Below are 23,139 nucleotides of genomic sequence, written 5' to 3' on the forward strand. Positions count from 1 at the left end.
GGGAAGAGATGTTTATTTGGGGCAGAAATCTATATTTTCTGCAGCACACTAAATAATTTAACTTGTACAGTCAGTTTATTCAAACACCACATTACATGGGAACCTTGAATAGAAAGTGAGATCTGGTAGGTTTGCACAGGTGAGTGCGAAATCCCGATACATCCCCAAGTAATTTGGGCAGAGAATAAAATATATTTGCAGGGCTCCCCTGATGAACTAGGGAAAAATGTGGGTATTTTGGACTTCCCCACCTGGATTATTACTGATTGTGCCAGTTTGAATGTATTATGTCCCCCAAAATCCCACTGTCTTTAATGTAATCTTGTGTGGGCAGATGTATCAGTGTTGATTAGATTGTAATTCTTTCAGTGTTTCCGTGGCAATGCACCCCACCCAACTGTGGGTGATGACTCTGATTAGATACTTTCCATGGACATGTTACCCCACCCATTCAGGATGGGTCTAAATTAAATCACCGGAGCCATATAAATGAGCTGACAAACAGAAGGAACTCAGTGCAGCTGAGAGTGACACTTTGAAGAGGAGGTACAGCCCAGAGAGACATTTTGAAGAATGCACAGAAGCTGACAGAGTAGATGCAGATGAGACACAGTTTGAAGACGGCCGTTGAAAGCAGACATTTGCTCCAAAGAAGCTAAGAGAAAACAAATGCCCCAAGAGCAACTAAGAGTGACATTTTTGAGGAGCTGAAGCCTAGAGAGGAACGTCCTGGGAGAAAGCCATTTTGGTGAAACCAGAACTTGGAGCAGATGCCGGCCACATGCCTTCCCAGCTAACAGAGGTTTTCTGGATGCCATTGGCCATCCTCCAATGAAGGTACCCGATTGCTGATGCATTACCTTGGGCACTTTATGGCCTTAAGACTGTAACTGTGCAACCAAATAAACCCCCTTTTATAAAAGCCAATCAATCTCTGGTGTTTTGCATTCCGACAGCATTAGCAAACCAGAACACTGATATTCTCACAAACGTTGAAGACTAACAATTTTGTAGGCCGAGTCCTCAATCTTGGGGCTCGTCCTCATGAAGCTTGTTACCGCAAAGGAGGGGCTAGGCCTATTTTTAGTTGTGACTAAGAGTCTCCCCCAGAGAACCTCTTTGTTGCTCAGATGTGGCCTCTCTCTCTAAGCCCACTTGGCAGGTGAACTCACTGCACTTCACCCCCCCTCCACTACATGGGACCTGACTCCCAGGGGTATAAATCTCCCTGGGAATGCGGGGCATGTTTTCTAGGGATGAGCCTGGACCCAGCATCATGAGATTGATAAAATCTTCTTGACCAAAAGGGAGAAGTGAAATGAAATAAAGTTTCAGTGGCTGAGAAATTTCAAATGGAGTCAAGAGGTCACTCTGGAGGGCATTCTTATGCACTATATAGATATCCCCTTTTAGCTTCTGGTGTATTGGAAAAGCCAGAAGGAAATACCTGAAGCTATGGAAATGCAACTCAGTAGTCTCGATTCTTGAAGACGACTGCATAACTATGTAGTTTACATGGTGTGACTGTGTAATGGTGAAAACCTTGTGGCTCACACTCCAGTGTATGGACAGATGAGTAGAAAAATGGGGACAAAAACTAAATGAAAAATAGTGTGGGATGGGAGGGAGGGAATGCTTTGGGTGTTCTTTTTTACATTTATTTTTATTCTTATTTTTATTCTTTTTGGAGTAAGGAAAATGTTCAAAAATTGATTGTGGTGATGAATACACAACTATATGATGGTACTGTGAACAGCTGAGTTTATAGTATGGATTGCTGGATGTTATGTGAATATATCTCAATAAAACTGAATTTAAAAAAAAAAAGATTCTGCTTCTCAAGAATCGCTCCAGGTACCAAAGCTGTATTAATCAGAATTCTCTAGGGAAATGGAATCAAAAGGAGAGATCTGTAAATATTATGAGATTTTTACAAGAATTGTCTTATGCAACTATAGGGGTACACAAATTCAAAGTCTTTAGGGCAGGCCACAAGTTGGGAACTCTGAAGAAGGTTTTCAATGAATACCCCAGGAGAAGTAGAGATGGAAATTGTCTGTTCTGACTGCTGAAATTATCACTTCTCCTTTAAAAACCTTCAACAGATTGGACAAGACTTTTCTCATTGTTGAAAGCAATCTCCTCAGTTGATTGTAGATGTAATCAGTCATAGATGCAATCAACTTTCTGATGACTTAAGTTCATAAAATGTCCTCACAGTAACAATCAGGCCAGTGCTTGCTTGACTAAACAACTGGACACCAAAACCTGGCCATGTTGACACATGAACGTAGCCATCACAAAAGGTAAGGGGCCCTAAATATCCAAAACCATCTTGAGAAAGAATAACAAAGTTGGAGGACTCACACTTCCTGATTTGAAATCTTATTAGGAAGCTACAGTAATCAAAACAGAATGTTACTGGCACAAGGACAGACATATAGACCAATGGAATTTAATTGAAAGTTCAGATTTTAACCTTCATATCTATGGCCAAATGATTTCGATTTGTGGAAAAAACAGTCTCTTCAGCAAATGGTGAGGGACAACTGGATTGCTATATGCAAAAGAATGAAGGCAGGCCCCTATGTCACATGATATACAAAATGGATTAAAAACCCAAATATAAGAACTAAAACTATAAAACTTCTCTTAGAGAAAACATAGTAAAACATCTTTAGGAAGCATAATTTTTGTGTTAGGCAATGGTTCTTAGACTTTATGCCAAAAGTGTAAGTAACAAAAGAAAAAATAATAGATAAATATGACCTCATCACAATTTAAAACTTTTGTGCCTCAAAGGACTTCATTATGACAGTAAAAAGACAACTTACAGAACGGGAGAAAATATTTGGAAACTACGTATCTGATAAGGGTTTAATATCCAGAAAATATATAAAGAAATCGTACAACTCAACAACAAAAAGAAAAACAACTCAATTTAAAAATGGATGAAGAACTTGAATAGACTTCTCCAAAGAGGATAAACAAATGACCAAAAAACATATGAAAAGTTGCCCAACATCATTAGCCATTAGGGAAATGCAAATCAAAACCAATTCATACACAATAGAATGGCTACTATTTACAAAACAGAAAATTACAAGTGTCGGAGGAGATGTGGAGAAATAGGCACACTCATTCCTTGGTAGTGGTAATGTAAAATGATGCAGCCACTAAGGAAGAGAGTTTGGTGATTCCTCAGAATGTTTAGTATATAATTACCACACAAGCCAGCAATCCCAGTTCTGGGTAAATACCCAAATAATTGAAAGCAGGGGCACAAACAGATATTTGCACACTCATATTCATAGAGGCATTATGCACAATTGCCAAAAGATGGAAGCAAGACAAGTGTCTACCAAACAGTGAATGGATAAAATGTCATATATGCATACAATGGAATATTATTAAGCCATAAAAAGGAATGAAGTTTTGATACATATAACGTAAGAATGAGCCTTGAAGACATCATATTGAGTGAAATAAGCCAGACACAAAAGGAGAAATATTATATGACCTCACTGATATGAAACAATTAGAAAAAGCAAACTCATAGAGTCAGAAACTAGAATATAGGTTACCAGTGGTCAGGGTGGGGGGTAGGCAATGAGGAGTTAGTGCTTAATTGGTACAGAGTTTCTGTTTGGAATGAAGGAAAACTTTTGGTAAAAGATGGTGGTGGTCATAACACAACATTGTGAATGTATTTAAGACCACTGTATCATATATTTGAATGTGGTTAAAGTTGTATATATGTTACTAGAATACATTCTTTTAAAAAAAAAAACCATAGGACTGTACTTCACAGTGAACCCTAATGTAAAAACAAACTAAAAAAAAACAAAACAAAACAATTCACAGAGCAAAAAAAATAAAACAGCACTGCCTTCTCTGCCTCTGTCTCTGTCTCTGTCTCTCTCTCTCCTGCCCCCTATTACCCTATGTTTGGAGGGCAGAGGCAAGCTTTCTTGAATCAATATTTGGTTTTCTAGATCCACAGTTTTTCTGCTCTAGGTAAAAGTCTCAGTGCTTAAAGGGCAGTGAGAGACCTACCTTAACCCCTGCCCAGAATACTCATGGCTGCTAGCCCCCAAATTATAAATATTACAACCTCAACCCTTGCTGGTGATGGTGGGAAATGAGCTCTCTTTCCATGTTGGCTTAAACCAAGAAATATATGTATTACCCTTCCCTTTTCTCTCCATCCCATACACACACTGACATGCACATGCATGCACATACACACACAGAACCAGAGCCAAGGGCTATGTCAAACTGCCTAGTTTTCACTGCTATTGGTTCAACACTCAAGTTCCCAGTTACCCGGAGAATGGCCGGAATAAGGGAAGTTTCCTAACATCCCAACAAGGAGAACAGCTACCAAAAACTATCTGCATCAGCTCTACTGCTTCATGTGCCAACTTCAAGCTAGAAGCAGAAAATCAAGGGGAGGCAGGAATGAAGCAACTGCCTTGGAGAGCTGGAATATACTGGCTTGGGCAAATGTGAAAATAAGTTATGGGGCTCAGAGCACAGGCTCTGGAATTAGACAGCCTTGCTGCGAATCTTGACATGGCTACTTATGAGCTATGTGATCTTAGGCAAATGACTAAACCTCCCTGGAGTTTCAGTTTCTTTATCTATCAGTTGGGAAAGTAATAAGTACCTCTTACAGTTATGTGGCCAAACAAGATTATGCCTGTAAAGTGGGTAGCACCATACCTGGCCCAGAGCAAGTGCTCAAAAATGGTAGAAACTCCTACCATCTTCATCATCATCATCATCATCTTTGGAGGCAGAAATTACACAAGATAATCCTCACTGGGTCAGAGGTTCATGTTTTTAGGACGCTTTTTCAAAAATTTTTTGCTGCCCTTAATTTAAATTACTCCATTCCATGAGCTCATACGACGCAATAAAAAAATAAATAAATAAATAAAAATAAAAATAAAAGCCGTTTTTCTCCCTGAGCACGTGAAATCTGATGGCTTTTCCATCCCATGGCTGGAGGGTTTCAGCTCAGCTTTGGAAGACTGATGTAAACAACATGTCTAAAGAATTTTAATTGCCATTTCATTAATGGGGTCCCATTAACATCCCTCCCAGCCAGCTTTGCTGATGTCCCAGTGCATGGAGGCCCAATTACCAAACAACAAATTCCTCATAAACCTGGGCCCTGGCCTCTGAGGTTAAAGATTAAGCAGCCTCTGGAAACAACAATAATGAGTATAAGAAACAGGACATGCAAAACACTAGGGTCTCTCTCCCAGTTAGCAGCTACCAGGAGGACCATGTTGCAGTCATCTAGGGGCAGAGGTCTGAGCAGTCAGCTTCTAAATGTGGGATCCAACCCCCTACCCCCACCCCAGGATAGCACACACCACAGCAAAAATCTGGAGGTATAAAAATCTGGAGAGAGAAATTGGATCTAGAGGAAGCAGGAGGCACTGCCACAGCAGGAAAAGACAGGGCCATTCCAAACAGGAAACCAAACAGGCAGCTGGATGGAGAAAGAGGAGGCTCCAGCCCCCATAAAGTCATTCTATGTCATCCCCTTCTCACCAGGGAAGCTGAATACTTACCAGAAAGCAGAGGCTGACCTTAAAAATAAAGGTATCCATTTTTTGGAGGGCAATCTGGCAATATCTGTCAAAATTTTTAAAATGCATATTCTCTTTGATCCAACAATTATGCTACTAAGATTGGACCCTACAGGTATACAAGCAAATGTGCTCCAAAATATAAGGTATACGAATTCTGACTGAAGCATAAGAGAAAAATGGGAAAAATTAATGTCCATCAATAGAGGACTAACTAGATAAATAAATTATGGTTCACCCACATGATGCATCTGATAAAAAACAATAAGATATAACCATATACAAGGGTCTGAAGAGAACCCCAAGATTTAATATTAAGTTTTTTTTAAAAAATACAAGTACAGAATGCTTCTATTTGTGCAAATTAGAAAGTATAATGGTGGTGCTTGTAACACAATACCGTAAATACAGTTAATACTGTACACTTAAAAATGGATAAAATGGCAAAAAAAAGCATGACATACAAATTCTGAAGGGATACTCAAGATAATCCCCCTGCCTCCTTTGTAGAGAAAGACTGGGAGGTTTACTTTGCATTTATAACTCTGTTTGCTGTTTGATTTTCTTCTTACAGATATAAGATGCTTTTGTTGAATATATTTTCTAAAGTTTTAAAACAATGGTATAGAAATACATCTGCTGACATAGGAAAGATGTTCAGAATATAGTTAAGATTTTTTTTCCAAGCTGTAAAACATACATATGCAACGAAAAAGATCTGGAAGGATATGCACCAAAGCTGCCCATAGTTCTCTCTGAGAAGGATTGTGACGCTTTTCATGTTCTTTCTGCCTGTCTGCTTTTTTGGTAATGATCAGGAATAAACTTTGTATTAAAATACCAATAAGCAGTCATGATTGTAAGAGAAAAAGAAAGCTCATCTTGAAGAGGGAAAAAGAATTCAGAGGCAAAGCTGGGGGCTGCGGACAAATGAAGACAGAGCCCGGCTGGCCAGAGACTGGGGGAAGTGGGAAGCAGCACAGCACAACCTGCCTTGCATCTGGATAAAGGGAAACCCAGATCAGAAGCCCTGGAAATGACTGAGCCGTGTCTACTTCGGCAGGGCATGCTCCTCGCTATCCCCACCAATCCCCAAACCACCTTGAGAGGCAAAGCAGGTTGAACTATCCCCATCGCAGAGAGGAGAAAAGAGGCCCAGGGTCCCTCAGCTTTGAGTGGTCTGATTCCTAGTCCTGATTGGGAAGGTCTCTTTGTATTTTTTGGCTTAAAACACTTCCTAAAGTAAGGCCTGACCCAGAGAAGCCTGTGACATGAGGGACCTTCCCCAGCCTGCCCAGTAGTGCCTGTGACCACAAGAGGCCTACACTGCCCCTCATGTGGGACCTACGGGGTGCCCATACCTCCATGCTTTTGGTGGGACATAGTGGAGCTCTGTCTCAAGAGGCAGTGATGGCAGACAACACCAGCTTCCATTTAAGTCAGGAGGTGCAAGACCAAGGAAACAAAGTAGGCTCACATTGTTGTGTGGGTGGGGGTGTAAGCACAGACAATATTTTACTTCCTACTCTATACAGTCTTACGTTCACACCACTTCTTCCAATATCTTCTCACCATAGTCTTATCAACCTCTGCATTCCCATGCCACCTTAAAAATATGACCTCAGTGCTATGCACTGCTGAGGCCTGCAAAGAAAGCCATTTGGGACATGGCCACTGGTTCTACAGAGGCCTGCAAACAGGGAAGAGCACACTGACAAGCCAAGGGAAGCGGGAGGGCTCATTCAGGCAGCAGGAGCCTCTCAATAGGGGAGAGAAGACAACGACCTCTTGCTGCCTCCACCCCAAGATGACTAACCACCCTGTGTCTAGCAGAGACAGCTGAATGTCTGTCTACACTGTCTGGTTGTTGGGATTTGGGGACCATAAAGTACAGACTTCCAATGGAAAATGCCAACTCAAGCCACCTACACTCCTCAATTACTGATTCACAGGGCTGCCTTACGTCCAAACTGGGCCTGGAAGCCAAAGAATGCAGTAGTTATAAACACTGGCTCTGTAATCATCACCATCTGGGTTTGAATCCTGCCTCTGTCTCTACTAGCTGTATGACAACAACAAATGACTTAATCTCTCTGCGCCTAAGTTTCCTCCTCAGCTACTGTGCAATTTAAGTGAGGTGATACACATACAATGTTTGGCATAGAGTGTAGCCCAGTGAGAGCTCAATAAATGTTAGTGTAAAACCATTTCCCAGGATACCTGCATATGCACATGAGCCCAAATGTACCTACACAGCTGGCAGAACCCAGGCACTGAGGCATCAGGGCCAGAGAGCTCCAAGATGGATATGTTCCCAATGGCAACCCCCCCACTCTCCCATAGATGAGTCTCCATCGGACAATGTGAACAGCAAAGGGAGGAAACGTAGATCTCAAAAGTGGGGGAAAGCCAAACCAGGAGAAACTGGGAGACTTTGTTAAAGGTGGGGGTGCAGTATGTGCCCCAAACTTCAGGTGACCGAGTCAGCCAACAACAAAAGCATGGGATGTGTGACATGTGTGTGCACATGCATGACACACTGAGGAGGGATGACAAGGAAGGAAGAAAAGAAAGGAAGGAGAGGGAGAATTCTGGGCATCTAAGCACCCTCTGCTACTGTACCAGCAAATGTTTACATGCTGATCTGAGCCTTGGCCAAGCTCTCTGCTGTGCCAAAAAAAAAAGACTGAGTACATCCTTCAAGAAAGTGGTGCCTTCAAAGGCTGGGCTCCAGACAGAGAAAGGGATCCCTGAGAAAAGACCAAAAAGGGGTGAGGAATCTACATGGAAAAGGGAGCACAGGAAGGGTGGCAGAGAAATAAGTTGAGGAAACAGGAGAGTCAAGGAGAAAACAAGCTGGGTTAAGAACTAGAAAGAGATAGCAGAATTCAGGATTCGGGATCCTGGGGAATGTCCTTCCCCAAAATCTTCATAATTAAGATGATTTTAACTATTGGCACCATTTGTGTCCTCAGAAACAGAATTCAGGGAGAAATGAGAATTCGCAGACTCTTGGGGCCAGAGGCTTGAGATCAGAGAACAAAAGGATGCCAAGAAACAAAGCAAATGCTTCTTGCCTTGTAGATCAAGAAGCTAACACAGCACAGAGAGCTGGCAGGTGGCAGCCAGCAGGCCCTCAGCTGATTTCCAGGCATTGCTGGACAGGAGACAGAGCAGAACAGCAGGCTTGACAGTGTGTGTTTGCGCAGGGGGGATGGGTGAGATGCTTTAGTGCAAGGGAAAGAGGTGGCCATGACTAAATCTATCAATTAAAATGGCCAGATCAATTCTCTAGGTTCCTCATGACCTTCATCCTCAAGAAATAAGTAGTAATGATGTTTCTTTCCAGCCAAACATGGTTGATTGAACATTTGCATTTATCTCCAGTTCATCCCCAAAACCTACCAAAATAACAGGATGACAAGCTTTGGAGCAGCAGTGTGAATAAGGTAGTAGAGGGAGAAAGTCTTCAAGAAAAATAAAATGCAATCAACAGAATATCTGATGTACTGAGAAGGACTATTCATTTGTATCTGTCTGACAAGAATTATTGGTAGATACACTCCTATGCAAAAGAAAAAGGGAACTATTAACTGCTTTTCTAATCAAAATTTTTTTCTGATAAAAATAACTGAAGTATTGTAAGTGAATTAGCTCAGCTGTAGAAATGATATTATGAGAGTAAAGAGGGGAAGAGTAGGTATATGAAGGGAACATGTAGGAAATATGAAAACTCAATCCTATTCTGTGAGAAGTCAGCAGATAATATCTAAAATAAATAAATAGTGGTATAAACATACTATTTAGATATATGGAGGTAAACAGCAGATGAAGCAGCTTTTAGCTGAATCCTAACCTGCATTTTAATTCTTTCAGAATTGAAAGTGAGCATCTCTGGAGAGCAAGACTAGGTATGGGGAGGAAGGGCAGGGGGGCTCTTGCTTTTCATTTATAAGCCTTACAATAGTGTTTGATTTTTAAAATCATGTTCATAGAACACTTTGATAAAATAGAATTTTTCTTAAACAACAAAAAACAGTTTATTTCAAACCCTAGCTCCTATCATTCTTCCCCCATGAAGGCTTCTCAGATCTCTTTACTCTACTCTTGTGAAAATTACTCTGTACCATCCATTTAGTAACTAATCAGAGTCCCCTTGGCAATGAGCAAATCTCTTCTATTGTTAATTATCTTTCCACCTGTGTCTTGTCGCCCTAACTAAATTACAGCTGGTTCACAGCTGAAACTACTTTTCATAATCTTTGAGAAGTCCACAGCAGAGCAGGTTACTGAATATACAAGCTCAGAAGAGAAGCAGCAGCCCGGCTCCCCATTACCTGCGTAAGCGTTGGCCTGCTGCAGAAGGTCGGTGCAGGTGTGCACGTCTGCAAACGCACGGATGCCCAGGCAATTGGTGGGATGCAACTGAGATTGCAGAAAGTCACAGCAGTTCTGTCGAACGTCCATGAGCTGCAGCAAGCTGGCTGCCGGGAGCAGCACCTGGAGAAGGCATTGACATTCTGAGACACCTCATGCCATCAGCAGGGATTCAGCTCCTGAAATACTGTTCTAATATCCCTCCCATGATCAAGATCTTTTACAGGCTCTCTGCTGCCTGCCAAATTAAGTCCAAACCTGACTCTCAGGGCAGCCCCAGTCTTGTTTCCCACTGCTCTCCACTTCATAGATCCAAGGCACCAGTGGGTTATCTGTATCCCCGACAGCCTACAACAGTGCTCCCCAATCTTTAACATGCGTATGAATCACCCGGGGATCATATTAAAATGTAGGTTCTAAATCAATAGGTTGAGGGTAGGGCCTGGGTTTCTGCATTTCTAACAAGCTCCCAGGTAATGCTTGTAGCTGCTGGTCCAAGAACCCAAAATGATTTAAATGATTTAAAGTGATTTATATTCTGGTCCAAGACCCTGTGGTACAGGTTCGCAAACTTGGTTGCACATTGGAATCACCTAGAGTTTTAAAAATACTGATGCCTGCATCTCACCCCCCAGAGATTCTAATTTAATAGGGATGGGATGTGACCTGGGCATTGAGGTTTTTAAAAATTTCCCCAGGCCCTTCTAATGTACAGCCAAGTTTGAGAACATCTACTGTACAGCCTTTAGAGAGCACTGTACATACTCAGAAAGGTACCTGTTGAATTGTGCACTAGCTCAATTACTCACTTACCTCGAGTCTGTGCTCCAAGCTCTAGTCAAGGCTCTAGGAGTCAGTGGAAGCAAGATAAATAAGATCCCCTCTCTCCATAAGAGGGACTCATAGTCTACTGGAACTAAAGACCCACCTTGGAACTCGGGTAATCACACGTAGTTCTCCCATCCAACAGATGAAAAAATAAAGAACTTCGTTAGGTACATTCTCAGAAAAAGGAGAGCTGAGTTGTATTTTAAAAGGTCACAGGACACATGAGCATTTATATGTATTCTAGAACACAGAAATAGTTCTTGCACAGGTGTGGGTGCATGTGTTTTTCCTAAGAGCCAGGGAAGACTGGCTTTATCAGAAAAGCTAAGGTGCTCTGCCTGCCAACCCTGTCAAGTCTCCCTGGGACATTCCCATGGCTGCTGCAGCCTGCCCTCTGGATCAAAACTGCAGGGTAGAAGGTCAAAGTCCTACTCAACTCCAGCTCACACCTGTGGAAGGGGCAGAGAGCCTGAGGGTCATTTTCCAAAAAAGAATTTTAGAAAAAATCATAGAGAATACTTTGCTTTGAGGCTACTTCAGCTAGGGAACCCCAGCATCCATTTCACCCCACAACAAACCCCACATCCCAGGCCTTTGCTCTCAGCTGTTCTACTAGCTCTCAGAGAGACTGGGCCAGTGAGACGCCAGCTGCCCCCATCCACAGGGACCTGCTCAGAAAGATAGGGCCTGCAGATGCATTTGTTTACTTGATTCAGGGTACTACGTGTCTTTTTTTTTTTTTTTTTAGGTGATTTAAATTCTGGACCCTGATCTTCTCCCAAAACAGCCCTGAGCCCTCAGCTCTGGCTCTGCTCATGGCAAACACTGCCCTACTGCCCATTCTTGGGTCTTTTCCCTCTACTAGGATAACCAACCTTTGCAGTTGGCCCAGGACTGAGTGGTTTCTCAGAATGTGGGACTGCCAGTGCTAAAACTGGGACATGTGGTCACCCTCCATTATCCCTGCCCATCTGGCACCCAGAGCCTCCACTATCCATGGTCACAGTCCCGAGCTAAACACCTGCTCTCAACAAGGAGAGCCCTACCTATAAGCTTATGCTTCTCCTTCACAACAGCTGAGTTCTAGAAGCCATGCTCCTCTTCCCTTCCTCCAGCCTCTCTTCCACTCTCCTATGTCCCCAGCAGAATAGTAAACTAGCATCATGTCCTTGGTATTTTCTGAACCATTGATTCATTCCTGAGAAAGAAAAAGACAAAATCACTCTTTCCTGAGACATTTAGACCATAAGTGAGCAAAGCCTGGCTCCAAATCTAACCACCTGAGTCCACCCCACTTGGCAATCACAAACTGGAAAACTCAATTAACCTGTGAGCTTGCTCAGCCTGGATGAGCAGATTGCAGGATTAGATTAGTCTCCACCTGCTAGTTAAGTGGGGCCCCGTTAACTACTCTTGCTGAATACACACCAGGAATGGAGAGCTGTGTTCCAAGCCCCCAAATGACCACCACAACATCCCCCTGACCAGCACCTACAAAGCATAGAGTCAGGGCTGTAAGTTGATCAACCATCTTGGTTTGTTTGGGACTTTCCCAGTTTTAGCATGGAAAATCTTGCATCCTGGGAAACTGCTCAATCCCAGGCAAATGGGAAGGTTGTTCACCCTAGGGCCTGGTTACCCATCTCCCACAAGACGCCAAGGGAAGGGGGTGGGGAGGGAGGAGGAATCAAATGTTGCCCCGACAGGACATACTCCACCCAGAGTTGTGCTGAGTCCCAAAAGTGCCAGGAGTGAGAAGAGGCAGGGAGAGGACTGCAGGCCTTTAGCCCCACAGAGGAGGATTCTGAGAGTCCAATCTGCCCCCAGGCTGCTAAGAAGGGGCCATGCCAGGCACAAACACCCTCCCCCTTTCCTCTTCCTCACCAAAAAGACAGCAGCAAAGTTTGGTACTTAAATTCTCAAGCTCATGTCAACAAGCCAGAGAAATGAAATAATAAATATTTCCTGAACACAATTCTTGGGTTATACTTTCAGTTTTAAAAATCTCCCTGGATAAGGCTACCCACGTAGCTTTCAACTTCCCTACTGTTCAGAAAACCCATTTAGTAGGCAGAAATTATAAGGCTTCCCACCTCTCCACACCCCCCATCCTGTTTGGGTCCACTCAGTCCCAAAAGCACTCCCAAACTGACTTCTTAAAATGAACGGCACTTGTGGTTTTTATAAATGCTCCTTCCCTGTCTTTGATCTTATACTGCAATTAGCTATGAGTCAAAGGCCTTTTTCTTCCCACTACTCGCTTCATATAGGAAAGCATGAAGAAAAGTAAAGGAAGTCAGAATGCTGAAGAGAAAGAGGTGATTACTGGAAGATTTGTCACTGCTCAAATTCTGGGTCTTAGGAACAAACTGGTGTCCAATCCAATGGGGTTTTGGGCCCTGGACACAAGAACAAAAGCAAATCTCCAGAGGCTCAAGAGAAAAGAGCAAAACATCCATGGGGTGACTGTCCTCATTTCCCTGTCCCCACATCAGCAAGGGCCTTGAGAGGATTTCCTTTTCTCTTATCGTGTGTGAAACTGTCCTCCCTCAAGCAAGTTGTCAGCTTTTAAGCAAGACTGTTCTGGTGGAATCCCTGGGGCAGTACCTCCTGGCCCCTGGAGGGGAGAAGCTGAGTCAGGGGAAGGAGTAGTCAGTTGGAACCACTGCCTTCTAGCCAGGATGGAAGATTGTTCCAAGTCCAAAAGCATTTAGCCTGCCTTTCACCACCTCAGCTTTACGGTTCTTAGAAAACAGACTGTGTATGATTGTCAGCAAAGAGTTCACAGGTTCCTCTCCAACCTGCAAATGGATTCCCTTCCATTTTTCATGCACAGGCCCCGTTTTGTTTTTTCCCTCCCTCGGATAGCATGAAAACACAGCAGAGGATATCCCGTCCCAGAGTTTGTTTCCTTTAGCAAAAACAAGAGGAAATGCCCTGCCTCAAAAAGCACCTACTGCTGGAATTTCAGCGAGGCAGGGCCATGGACAGGGGAGGGTACCAGCCAGAGAGCCTGGGATGGGGCTGCTCCAGGCCCTCTACTCCAGCCAGGCAGCAGCCCTGTCTCTGCCAGTGCAGACACAAGGCCTGACACAGAAATAACACTAAATAAAGACAGAAAGAATGAAAAAAGAGATGTGTGAATGAATAGGAGAGCTGGCAGAAGTGCACTGTGATTAAAAGTGTGAACTTTGAATTCTGACCTTAAAGTCACTTACCAGTCATTAAGTCCAGTTACTAAAGTCCACTTTCCAGCCATAGGACTGAGTGCATTTACTTAACCTCTCCAAGCTTCTGTCACTTCATCAGTAAAATGAGGATACTAATGGTACTACCTGAAAGGCTTGTTGTGAGAATCAAATGAGATGATGCATTTAAAGCAGTGCTTGGTACATAGGGAGTGCTCAGTTAGCATTGGTTTTTATTATTATTCATCATTATAAGCTAAAGTCAAATTCAGATGATTTATTCAACAAGAAACTAGAGTTTACCACAGCCACAGAGCACAGTGCGTCACAGAGAGCTGTGTTCAAATTCCAACTCTACCACTTACTACCTGTGTGACTTTGGGCAGGTTATTTAACCCCACGGAGGATCAGTTTCTTGGACTGTAGAAGAGGAATCATAGCATGCTTCGTTGGTTGGTTAGGAGAGTTAAATGATATACTAGGGGACTGACACATGCTTGGTTTATAATGAGTACTGATATGTGGCAGTCGTGGCTGTTGTTACTGCCACCATGGAATGGCAATGCACAGTCTCTCCAAGGTATGTGGGGCTGGGAAGAGGTTTAGGGGGTAGCTCTCAAGGGCCATTTAACCAAGCCCCAAACCTCTGAGCCTTCCTCTTAAGGCTTTCAGGAGAGCCCCAGTGCCTCCATGCTCATCTCCTCAGTGAACAGAATCTTCAACCAATATTGTCTTTGTAGACAGTTTGGGGGCCACTGACTCCAGAGACACAGAGCAGCATGAAGAAGGATCCACATTTTGAGCCAAACTCTCTTCTCAACCTTTTCTGTTTTGTTTTCCCCCCAAGTCACCCCTAACACAACACAGTTTAAAGTGAGGAGGAAAAGGAAAAAGAATAGTTCTATATCACACTGATTCCAACAACGCACAGTTCCCAGGAGGTGCCTCCCAAAAGGGACCCCGGACATGCTGCCCCCACCCTGATTCCACCACACATAGAGGATTAACAGCAGCCCCCATGCCCACCCCAAGGGGCTCTCAGACCAGTGGGGACATAGAAAGCAGGCATAGGAAGAAGGCCTGACCCCCTAGTCTTCCTTCAAGATCCAGCTCAAGCAATGACTATTCTCATCAAGGCAGCAATGACCATTTCCTGCTTCTTGGGTTCCTCCACCCTGGCCCTACCACACTATAGGGTTCCCATTTGCTCAGCCATCTGTCTCCACCATCCAACCATGTGCTCCTTGGGGGAACAGCCTGTCACAATGCCCTCTGTGTCCATACTGTCTGCTGGCACAGGATAGCAGCTCAGAAAATGTGTACTAAATGAATGAATGAATTAGTGAACAGAGGAGTAAAGCAGTGAGACCCCAGACATAGTCTACTACCAGGAAAGAGGAAGGACAGAAACAGCCTCATAGCCCTATGCCTTCTAGATCACACTTCTACTCTCCCCCTGCTATTTAATGCATCCCTTAAAGGGCCCACTCTGCAGACCAACAGCTGGCACCTGACCTGGGCCTCTGTCATCACCAAGCATTCTGGGCACATCCTAGGCAACAGTATCACAAACCACCACCACCACCTCGGGAGAATTTCTGGACATTTCCAAGCCAGATGGTGTTAGTCTCTGCACGCCCACCCCTTACCATGATGCCCCACCCCACCTGGTTTGTCCCCCTAACACCCCATCAGCACCCAGGCTCACTCCTGAAGCCTTCCGTGCATACATGACTCCATCACCACCTCCCTAGTTTCAGTAACAAGAGCCAACATTCATTGAGTGTTTACCATGAGCCACGCACTGTTCTAAGTGCTTTACCTGCATTAATTTGTTTAAGCCTCACAACAGCCCTGTGAGGTTCACCAGTATTATTATGCTTATATTACAGGTGAGGACAGTGGGGCACAGAAAGGTTAAGTAACTTGCTCAGGGTCACGCAGGTAGGAAATTGTAGAGTCAGGATTTGAATGCAGGCAGTCTAACTCATGACCACCCAATAAATGAGTACTATTATGATTCCTGTTTTACAGATGAGAAAACTGATCCTCCTCAAGACAGCGTGTCAGTGGAGGTGTGGGGGAGGCTGTCATAGAGAAAGCAAGGCAGAGGGTAGCAGAATTAATGTATTCTCTGCCAGGGAACTGGGAGGATCTAGGAGGTTACTGAATGCCAGGGCCTCACTTAGCAGATGGGAAAACTGAGATCTTGTAGTGGAAGAGAGCTAAAATAAGAACATTCTGTGAATTAATGGCAATGCTGAGGCTTGGACCCAGGAGACCCAGGTCTCCATTCATCTTTGACTCCTGCCTCTGCAATTCCTCTGACTCTGTACATCTTCACTCTTCCCTCCCCACCCCAAAAAGTGGTTGTAAAAGCAATGATGAAGCCATTCTCTTCAGAGTCCTCTGATAGGGCTAGCTACTGATAGCTGTCTTAAGATAACTGAATTTAGTATACTAATTTAGAGAGACCAACCACTGGGTTAGAACAAAGTCACAAAGATAAATAGCCAGCCAGGCAATAAGGATCCAGAGTGAGACGTCATCCAATTACCCAAGTTTGTAAACACTTTATACTTTGCAGTGGGAAAGTTATTGAATAAATATATGATAAAAAGGGAGAAGAAAGCTAAAACAATTTCTCCTTCTAAACCAGGCTCAGAATTTACTGCACTGACTAGCTCCACCCATTCTAATCATACAATTCTACAACCTTCCCTCAGTCTTGTACTCAATTTATTCTTTTTTTAGTTTGCATTTACTATTGCTGCCCCAAAATTCTGCTGTTAGATCCAGGAAGCAATCATTGCACTGCCTACCCCTTTCTGCATGGGAAAGACCAGCAACAAAAGTGGAAAGGCTGTGCATTTTACCCCAATGAGCAAGGCAGAGGGTGGAGAGAATTAGACCAAATGACAGCAGAAATTATACAACCCAAGAGAATGTCTCAGGGGTGAGAAACTAAGGCAAGCTCTACAATGGGGTAAGCTCTGCAGGCCGAAATACAGTGCTCCTCACCCTATTTGTCTATGTTCTGACCCCTGATGAGTAGCCACCTCTGCATCAAACTGCCTCACACTCATCCTGAAGGACTTAATTTAAATCTCATCTCCTGAAGGAACCCTTCCCACACGCATCCAAACTGAGGCCTCCTGATATTCTCTTTAATTGTACCATGTTCCTTTCCTTCAAAGGATTTATCACAATTTGTACATAGACTTTACTTGTGTGCATTTTTGATGAATATTTGTCTTCACCACTTGACTGAAAGCTCCATGAGGGCAGGCAATGGACTCGCCACTGCTTATGATTAAAACCGCAGCGCCCAACACTGGCACAGAAGAGGCATTCAAACACTTGGGCTGAATCAAATGAATGAATGATTATCAGCTCAGCCTCCCCACTGTCTCAGTCCTGGAAAAGAGGGTGGTGTGGTGTTCCAAATAAGGGAAATAAGTATTATGGTCACTAGAAAAGTATCTGCCTCACAGTAAATAAGTAAGGTTGTATTGTGTTTTTAAAACTAGAAAAGAAAAGAAAAAGGTAAAACCTTCACACCAATGTAATTTTCATCACTCTAAATAAATAGCAAAATCCTTAAGGATAAGATATAGTGTATCCTGTAAGTGTTTTGCCCAGTGCTTTTTAGGGTTCGAGAGAGGGCCATACCCACTAGCATCTCCCCTAATGGGGCATGAGTCTAATGCCTCATGTTCCCACAAAGACACACTCCTTTGGGTGAAGCAATATCTCTGCTGGCTTCTCTTTTCAAGGTTCCAGTTGTCTGAGGATGTGGGAGGGGCAGTGAAAGGAAGAAAGGGGCACAGAATAGATCTTTCTTTTCTTTGCATGGTAATTTATTAAATCTTCTTCCATCTATTGTAGATGTTTTGAAGAAACGTACTTTGGAGACCCACCCAATAAATAACTAAATCAATAAATTTAACCAATAAATCTCAACAGGAGCCAGATTCAAAACCTCATAGTTCTGCTGAGACTCAGTCCTGGTGTTTGACATCACAAGGGCTCAGAGGTATTTGGTTGACTAATGTAGAAAAAGGAAAAAAACTGTAAAAGCCTCACAGTTCAATACACAAAATTTCTGAGAGGACAACCTGGGGAGGAGCTAGATCACCCAGTCTTCTCATTCTTTCTTCATCATGATTTTTAACTGACCTAAGTTTACGATTTTCTGCTCTTGGGACGTGAGCTCATTTGGAAGTGTCATAGCCTAGTGGTATAGAGCATGGGAGGTAGAGTCAGGCTGGCGTCAGCTTGAAGCCAGTTCACCCACCTACTGACCATGTGAACCAGGGCAAGTCACCGAACCTCTCTAGAATTTTAGGTTCCTCCTCAGTTACCACATTGAGTGGTTATGAGGCTTAAGTGAAATAATGCACGTAAAGTGGTAGGCAATGAATGTGCAAGATGCTGAGCTATTTTGGGGGCTGGGTTTACCTGGACATTCTCTTCAGTCACCTCAATTTCGGCAGTATAGATGTAGTCAATCAGCTTACTCAGCGTCTGCCCATCCATGTCCTTGATTTCGATCTTCTTGGCTTTACTCTCAGACATGTCACCTATAGTTCAAACCAAAACAAAACAGATATGACCTCAATGCCTGGAGTATACTTAACTTCTGCATGGCCTCCTGCCCCTCCTTGGCAACATAAAAGCACAGTCTGTGCTCTGGGAGGCAGCAGAAGGGACTCAGACACTGAGAAGGATAAACCAGCTGACATCCAGATCATGTCAGCTTTGGGGCTGTGATCACTTGCAAACCTGAGTTTAAGTATTTCCCAATCTGCCTGCTGCCTGTTTCCATTTTGAAGGCAAATCTGCGTGCACTAATTCATTTGACCAACATTTATTGTGAACTTCTACACATCGGGCCAGGCAAAATGAACAAGACATGCACTTGTCCTGAAGAAGCACATTGCCCAGAAGGGCAGATATATGAAAATATTTATAAACACAGGTGATAAGAGCTTAGTAGAGGTACTCAGAGCACTGTGATAACAACAATGACAAAAAAATAACGTTTATTGAGTACTATCTATGGTCAGGCACTGTGCCGAGCACTTTAAAGTGTTGCTTCTTTTAATCCTCACAACAATCTATGAAGTGTATTAATAGTGTCCCCATTTTAAAGATGAAGAAACTGAGGCACAGGAGGTAGGTAATTCATTTTTCCCACTGTCATACATCGAGGAAAGGGCCAGGCAGGGACTGAAACCCAGACTGTCTGATTCTAGAACCCACAAACTCCAAACATGCAAAAATGGGAGCAACAACCCAGCCTGGAGGATTTAGGAAAGCATCCTAGTCAGAGATCACATTTGAGCTTGTACTAAAAGAAGAAATGTTCAACAGGCAGCAAAGGTGAGGAAAGATGATCCAGATGTAGGAAGCATAAATGTAAAGGGAGACGACTGCCAAAAGGGTGAATTTGGGGAATGACGAGAAGCCGGTGTGGTTGGAGCATGGGATGACAGCGAGAGGAAAGAAGCTGGAAAGGTAGAGAGCAGCCAGGATTTGTAGGCTCTGTAAGCCATGTGAATGAGTTTGGACTCTATCCTAAGGATAATGAAGCACCACTGAAAGGTTTTAAACAGGAGAGTGATATCAACACATGGGAGGTTTTGAATGAAATTCTGGATGCAAGGTGGAAACTGGGTCAGGGTCAGGGAGACCATTTGGAAGGCCCTGAAAATAGTCCAAGAAAGTGAGGGTGTGGGCCTGTGAACTAGGGCCTGCGCTCTATACACAACACTCAGGTTTATCTAGGGTCAGGCTCATTCAACAAGAAGGCTCATTTCAGAAGGCAAAGAGAGGCAAGACATGTCTTTGTGGACTCAAATAAAGGGCAACCTGACTTCATGAGACAATGGATTCAGGAGCCCTTATGTGAGTGTGAAAACAGAGCCTGGGTGGTTGTTTTCTCTCTGTGGAATTTGTATGCTAGAGCCAAGAAAATAAAGTGCAGTACAGCATGTGGGCTGCAGACGCCCACCTCCAAGCTGCACAGACTGCACAGGGTTCCTCCACCCATCCCCGGCTCCCATCCTGACACAGCTGGAGAGCTGAATGACTCTGGAACAGGAAGAAAAGAAAAAGAAAAAGAAAAAGAAAAAGAAAAAGAAAAAGAAAAAGAAAAAGAAAAAAAAGACATTCCAAACCCTGCGTGCTCCTGTCACTGCTAGATCAGGTAGACCAGACACTGCATTCTGTTCTCACTTCTCTCTGGCTGCTGGTAGAAGGTCTGAGGCCACCAGTGCAAAGAGTCCAGGGGGAGGATAAAGAGGCCAAGAGGAAAGAGGAAAAGATGGTGGATTCCTCCCCCACCCATCACATAGGCTCTCTTGAGTTTAGTCCAAGATAGTTAAAAACATGCATACTCAAGGAAATCTGATGTTAAACCTATCACTCTAAACAGCTAAAAGGAGATCATTAATGAGGGTCCAGTTGGTAATTATATTGCAAAAGATAATTTGAAAATAACCAATTCTTAGTCTAACTTGGGTCTTAAAAAAACAAGACTAAAAAGAAAGGGCAAAACAGAGTCTGGACTGAATGTCTTCTCCCCATGGAATCTCTGCTTGGGAGAGCCAGGTTAGAATTTTGTAACTTTGAGGAGCACGAATGGAGACTCCTGAAATTGTGTACAAATGTTTGCATGGATGTACAAAAATTCATTTTTTTCTGGGAGGGGATGACAGATTGTTTTTACCAGATTCTCAAAGGGGTCTATGACCAGTTTTCTAGATGATGGGACATTTGGATGTTTCTTTCCTTCTTCTTTACACAACTCTGAAATCTCTAGTTTTTTTCTACATTAAGTACATAAAGCTTCAATAAGCAAGAAAAAAAGGGTGTGAAAGAGAGACCAGGTCCTCAAAGACAATAGTTATCTTCTCAGAAAACTCCCTTATATGAAATTGGAGACATATAATCTAATTTTACAGATTTATAGAAAACAATCTTATATCTCTAATGAACCAGGAGACATTACCATACTAGTCAAAGGCTTCAGCTTAAACAGTCCCTGAAAATTGGAGAATTATAGTTGCTGCTGTGTGCCAGTGCCTCTGCTAAGGGTTTACACACGCTGTTTCATTTCATCCTCACAACAAACCCAAGAGGTAGATATGACTTCCATCGTACAAATTAGAGAACTGGAATTCCCGGAGATATTTGCACACAGCGAGTTAAGAGGCAGGGCTGGGATTAAACCTTTGCCTAATTCCAGTGTCATTTCTACGAAATTCCTCTGTAATTTAAAACTGACCTTAACTCATTAACCTTGATAAAAGTATTCCCCAACTCAAGACCTTGGTTCAGTCTAAGAAAAACTTATTATTTAAGATCAAGCAAACAAGAACCAAGAGCTCTGGGATCTTATCAAGCTTATTTATGAGATATCCATAACCCCTAACAGTGCTCAGTATATAATAAAAATTTAAAACTATTTGTTGTAGGGAGGGAAGAAAGGAAGAAGGGAGACATTTTCTTGGCATCTCAAAATTCTACAGTGTTCAGAAATTCCTGAGAGGGAGAAAGCAGCAGAGGCTTGGTCATTCTTGCTCCTTCACTCACCCTGTAGCACTTTGATAAAATATTTCAAGAAAACAGAACATGAGCTCTATTAGTCCTTTCATCTTCAAGGCCAACCCACAGGACTCCCTCCACTGGCTTTTCCCAAGAGGCCGAGCCCAGCCACCTCTAGCTCTGAGCTTTCAGAGAATGTCTACTAGCTGCACATCTTTTTAGCCTCGAATATCTTCTGCTTGATCATCTGTTAACATGCATGTCCTGTTCCACCAAGTAGAACATGATCCATATAAGACAGATATTCATTCATTCAATCATTCATTCAAAAAGCATGCATCAAACATGTCTCCTTGTGCCAAGCACTGTGCTAGGCCCAGAGGATGGTGAACAAGTCATGACCCTGCCCTCATGGAGCTGTCTAGCAGAGAGAGAGACAAGTAAACTGATAATTATACACAGTGTGTTAAGCACTAGAGAGGAGACTCAGCCTGAAAGGTTTTTGAGCTAGGGATTCCTGCACCCTGAAGCTGTATGGAAAACTCATGAGCACACAAGAGCACATTTTCTGATGAGAGTCTATTGGTTTCATCAGATTGAACCAAAATGGCTAAGACCACTGATCTAAGCTGAGATCTGAAGAACAAGTCATAGTTATTCCAAAGAGGAGTAAATATGAGGGAAATGTATTCCAGGAAGAGAGAACAATGTATGTAAAGATCTGGAGGTTAAGGAAGAGTATGACCTGCTCTAGAAACCATAAGCAGTTCAGTCAGGCTAGAGCTCAGCAAGCAAAAGGGGAAATGGTGAGATGAGCCTGGACACACAGGCAGGGTCTGGACCATGAAGGGCCTTGCAGCCTAGGAAAACAAGTTTAGACTTCATCCTGACAGCAATGGGGAGCACCTGATAGATTTTAAGCACGTGAGGGAAACATCAGATTTATCCTTTGGAAAGATCACTGTGGCTACACCACAGATAATGGGCTGGGGGTGAGGGAACAAAACAGGAGGCAGGGTGATCAACCAGACGGCTGCTGCAGTAAATCAGGTGTGATATGATGATAGCCAGGACTGAGGGACTGTGTCTTGAATTCTCTGAATCCTCAGACTCACCTTAGGGCCTTGTACCTAGGGGTCTCCAACAACCGCAGAGAACCCAGGACAGCAAGCAATCCCACATCCCGATTAGATATATGTCCAAGTCATAGTGCAGACCTTAGCAAACACACTATGTGCACAACTGAGCTCTTTATAGGAGGAGGTAGTACTTGGGGAGTAAACAGGGGAAATCTTTCACTATCTCAGAAGACTTAGGAAATTCAGGAAATTTCTGGCTCATCTTCCAGGTCATTGGTATAAATCTAACCCTGTTATTCAAGAATGAGAAAGGAATGGTAGATTAGTTAGCCGGTCTCTCTGAAGAACCATAGCTAAACCACAGACCACCCTTACAAAGTTTTAAGTCCTTAAGGGGAATAAAAGGGTAAGGTCAAGGGCCCTAATGTTATAGAATTATTCTTCACTCCCAATTTGAACCCTTACTGCTACAATTTAGTCTAATGTTCTGGGTAGAAAGAAGACAGAAGATCC

The 23,139-nt window shown here is 43.2% G+C and overlaps 1 protein-coding gene across 4 annotated transcripts in view; it reads right to left on the bottom strand.

Moving 5' to 3' along the window:
• The window catches only part of KLHL3 (kelch like family member 3), a 190,094-nt gene that overhangs the window by 110,743 nt on the left and 56,212 nt on the right, over positions 1 to 23,139 (bottom strand). For 2 of the 4 annotated variants that reach the window (XM_037801301.1, XM_037801300.1), the window contains 2 exons: positions 18,458 to 18,579; positions 9,941 to 10,103 (listed from right to left, as the gene is read on the bottom strand). In XM_037801301.1, the coding sequence (XP_037657229.1) occupies positions 9,941 to 10,103; positions 18,458 to 18,579 (285 nt within the window). Of the gene's footprint in view, positions 1 to 9,940; positions 10,104 to 10,908; positions 11,815 to 11,854; positions 11,875 to 18,457; positions 18,580 to 23,139 lie in introns of those variants that run through there. The other 2 variants (XM_037801303.1, XM_037801302.1) reach the window with 2 other exon arrangements.

This window comes from Choloepus didactylus, chromosome 13, assembly GCF_015220235.1.
Source record: "Choloepus didactylus isolate mChoDid1 chromosome 13, mChoDid1.pri, whole genome shotgun sequence".
Classification (NCBI taxonomy): domain Eukaryota; kingdom Metazoa; phylum Chordata; class Mammalia; order Pilosa; family Megalonychidae; genus Choloepus; species Choloepus didactylus.